Source organism: Xiphias gladius, chromosome 3 (genome assembly GCF_016859285.1).
Source record: "Xiphias gladius isolate SHS-SW01 ecotype Sanya breed wild chromosome 3, ASM1685928v1, whole genome shotgun sequence".
NCBI classification, from domain to species: domain Eukaryota; kingdom Metazoa; phylum Chordata; class Actinopteri; order Istiophoriformes; family Xiphiidae; genus Xiphias; species Xiphias gladius.
Genome location: NC_053402.1, coordinates 20184833 through 20188612, shown reverse-complemented (window position 1 = coordinate 20188612; position 3780 = coordinate 20184833). Strand labels below are relative to the sequence as shown.

Below are 3780 nucleotides of genomic sequence, written 5' to 3'. Positions count from 1 at the left end.
AGGAGACTATAAAACCCCCATATGAGAAAAACCTAACTTTTTTTTTTTACATAACTGGAGGTTCCTTAATCTCTTTAAGCTCTTTTATTCAGCGTTTGATTTCAAGAGCTCGCCGAGCCATTCTCTGATTCGGGACTCTGAACCACGCTGGTGTGGGCGGTGCGCCGACAACGAGACTTGCGGACGCGGCTGGTTCGAGACCTGACGCCCGCTTATGCAAAGGGCGGGCCCTTCTGCGGCAGAGGCACACGTGCCGTTATCAGTTCAGCGGTGATGAATGAGCCCACGGGGCTGCGGTGGAGGTGCGAGGACAAAAACCGGACACAGGCAGGGTTTCAGTTGATGGCTTTATTCCTGCTGGTGTTAATATATATAATATATATATCATATATACTATATATATTTTATTTTTATTTCAGTAGGCCTTACCTACACAGCACAACAGACTGATAAACCAAAGAAACAGACACACTCGTAAAACATAGTCATACATCTCTAAATTACACGTACTGCATATTCTCGGACAGACATGTTGATAAAGTACATTTCACTTTTATTCTTTCGGCTGGGACATCTCGCGGAGCCACCCAATTGCCCCGCCGCCATCAGGTGACAGTGTGACTGTGATTTCACTTATGGATACAATTATTTCAATGTTTCATGCTCAAAAGGTGCCGTTGGCAAGAAAAACACACGTATAATCGTAATTCGAGACCAACAGGTCACTTGGTTGACTTAAGCGTCCAGTACGTTTCTAAATATGGCGACTAAGGTGATTATTGGAACCGATTTCCCTGCCGACCCTGTTCAACCCTTAAAGCCACGAGGAATGCTTTTAAATGTGGTCCCATTGAAGGATGTTTATTATGCCAATGATCTGAAACTTTAAAGCCACTTCCTTCTAGATACCTTTTTCATAACAAAGCATTGGATTTGTTATTGATTTCCTCACACCAGGTGATAGAGGCAGGTCTCCGTAATCATTAACCCGCTTTATCATTGGACCTGTGGACCTAGAGGTGAGAAGCTGGACCGAGGAAGGTCTGGCTAGACGCCAGAAACATTTTATTCATACAGACAGTAACTACAAATGTTTTTATTGCCTCATACATTAGTTCTTGGGACTATTTTACCTGAGAAAATGACTAAAAGTGTCAACTGGCCCCATAATCGTCTCCTCACTGTCTCTCCGTTTGTGTGTGACCCACTACTCCGCCACCAGCTTCCTCAGCCGCTGCACCACCTCCTCCGCGCTCACCCACGGAACCGTGACCGCCTTGAACTCCCCGGGCATGGCTTCGTGGGTCTCCGTGATCAGCCGGTGCATGGGGAAGTCTCGCCGCGGGAAGGCCACGTCCCGGGGCCCGAGGGAAAGCGCCGGGCAGAAGTCGTTGGCCCCGTCTCCCACGTAGAGGACCCTCTGATAGGGGCGGCCCCGCTCCTGCGTCCTGCGGGCCACATAGTCCCTGACGACCACCTGCTTGCACATGTTTTCGGGGCACCGCGGGCAGCCGTGGGAGTGGAAGGGCCTCAGCACCAGCCGCCCGTCCTTGTTGAAGGTGGCCGGGTTGGTGAAGATCCGGTGGAAGAGCTGGCGGGTCCCGGTGCGCCGGAGCCAGGACTCGATGAAGAAGGTGTTGGCATCGGACACCAACACCACTTCGAAGTCCTGCGGGGGCCGGGTGCGGAGGAACTGGAAGAGGGTGAGCATGCCGGGGGTGGCGGGTATCTTCTCCATGACGCTGCGTATGTCGCTCTCGGTGACGCCTTGCTCCGCCAGGTAGGCCAGGACGCGCTGCATGTACTCGTTGTAGCGGCCGGGCTGGTAGGTGTCCTTCAGCCAGGCCGGGAGGTGCTGACCCGGGGCGGCCTGCACCACCACGTCGTCGCTGGTTTCATCCACGATGGTCTCGTCAAAGTCGAAGAAGATGAGGAAGCGCTTGTCGGAGGAGATGTTGGCGGAATGGGAGGCCATGATCTCTGAACGTCTGGACCTGTGGGGTTCCTCCTCTCCTGGGGGATGGGGTGGGACATAACAGCAGGTGAAGACTGAATCCCCCATGATTGACTATGCCACACCTCTTACTGTTACCAAGTGGCATCAAATCTCCTCTCCCGCTCTCTGAGTCTCCAGCATCCCACGCCAAGGCAGGCCGCGGTAAGGAGGGGGGGGGGGCTACCGAGGATTGCTCTCTGGGAAACATTAATGCATGAATAGACGAGGAGGGGGTTGGGGTGGAGGCAAAACAGAACCAAATACAGATTTAAGAAGACAAATAGACTTAATACATTTTAAAAAATGTGTGTAATCATGACTTATAAAGAGAGCAAAGCAGCCAACCAGCAGCCCTTTCAGCCCAGAGGAGGCAGCCTCCGCCAACACACTGGTCTCTGAAGGAATGTGAAGGACTTTCTATAAAGGTAAGTAGTGCAGAGGAGGGGGTGGGTGGGTGGTGGTGGTGGGGGACCAGGAGTGAAATCTGTTTATGCCTGGATCTGAAGGCATTTGGCAAAATGGGTCTCCGCATGCTCCTACAGGCAAGCAAACTAATCAACTAGCTGCATTTCACACGACCGAGGAAGAAGTCAGCCCCGCGACTCTCAGCGTGTACAAGCTGCTGGTCTGAATACCTGCTTTGGGGTTGTCGTCGATGTCAGCAGCGGATGTCCGCCGATCCCGTGTGTTTCCTTGACCCAGTCAGGCGCCGTCAGGCTGTGCCGGTTGGGGTTTTTTTTTTTTTTTTTTATGTTGTTGTTTTTTCCCCTGTAGGCTGTTGAGGGGGCATAAGGAAAACGGAGTTGCGTGAGACAGCAGCCGATCTACTTTAAAAACCGTCATCTGAGAGCCCTGGTTATAACTTTATAATAGACGATCCTGCAAGAGTATTTGCAAAGAAGTAGGTTACTCAGCCTCACTACTACAGGATTATTCCATCTGTGATTTAAAACAAACAAACAAAGACATGACCACAAAAACCGTCAAAATGTCAATGAATATCATCTAATATAAAGATGCCCTCACTATACCCCAGGTTCTCTCTCTATAAAGTCTATAACCGGCTGCCAAACACATTTCAAGTCCCCTGTGAAACAATGCGGGGGATGTTTTGAGATTTTTTTTTTTTTTTTTGGGCTAGAGCACAAATAAATAGCCGGTTATCAAATGAGACTTTTTGAAAATAACTTGTTACCCTGACAACCTCATCTACCGAAATGCAAAACTAACCTACTTTCTCACGCCAACATCAACTACAGTTTGCCCGGGCGCCAGCATACAGCAGATTTAAAATAAAAAAAATAAAAAAAAATAAAAATGAAAGAAAAAGAAAACGAAAAAGCATAAATGTATCACCGGTGCTGGTTCCGGTCCCCAGCGTCGGCCTGCTCCGTCCGATCCGGTCTCACAGAGGGTACAGACAGAGTTCCGCCGGTCGGCCGTTTGGACGCGCACTTTTATGTGACAGTCAAAACCACCGGAGCCGCTGCGGACGTGACCGCGCCTGCCAAGTCCGCCCACGTAATGGCAGCCCACCAGGCGCGTTCACGACGTTTTCAAGGGAAGATTGTGGGTCGGGGGGGGGCACTGTGGGAGGAAGGGAAGGAAAGGAAGGAAAGAAAAGAAAGAGAACGACAGAGGGTAAATATTTCCTGAACGTACCCGCAGGGTTATGTATGTTAGTCAAATGGATGTGCCAGTGTTTGTTCTTGCCTCGTTTCCACAGTTAATGATCTGTGTCTCACATACAGTAGGCAGGCTGCTGGCTCACCGGCCAAAAGGGC

At 50.4% G+C, this 3780-nt stretch overlaps 1 protein-coding gene across 2 annotated transcripts; it reads right to left on the bottom strand.

The window, feature by feature from the left end:
• Nucleotides 1-352: 352 nt before the first annotated feature.
• On the bottom strand, nucleotides 353-3500 carry phospho1 (phosphoethanolamine/phosphocholine phosphatase 1). 2 transcript variants are annotated; one of them, XM_040156453.1, is made up of 3 exons: nucleotides 3353-3500; nucleotides 2632-2771; nucleotides 353-2193 (listed from the first exon to the last, which is right to left on the bottom strand). In XM_040156453.1, exon 3 carries the CDS (start codon nucleotides 2060-2062, stop codon nucleotides 1208-1210), a length of 855 nt encoding a protein of 284 aa, XP_040012387.1. In that variant the 5' UTR covers nucleotides 2063-2193; nucleotides 2632-2771; nucleotides 3353-3500; the 3' UTR covers nucleotides 353-1207. The 2 variants fall into 2 exon arrangements, with proteins under 2 accessions (XP_040012387.1, XP_040012396.1); XM_040156462.1 differs by having other exon boundaries at nucleotides 353-2013.
• Between the last annotated feature and the right edge of the window lie 280 nt (nucleotides 3501-3780).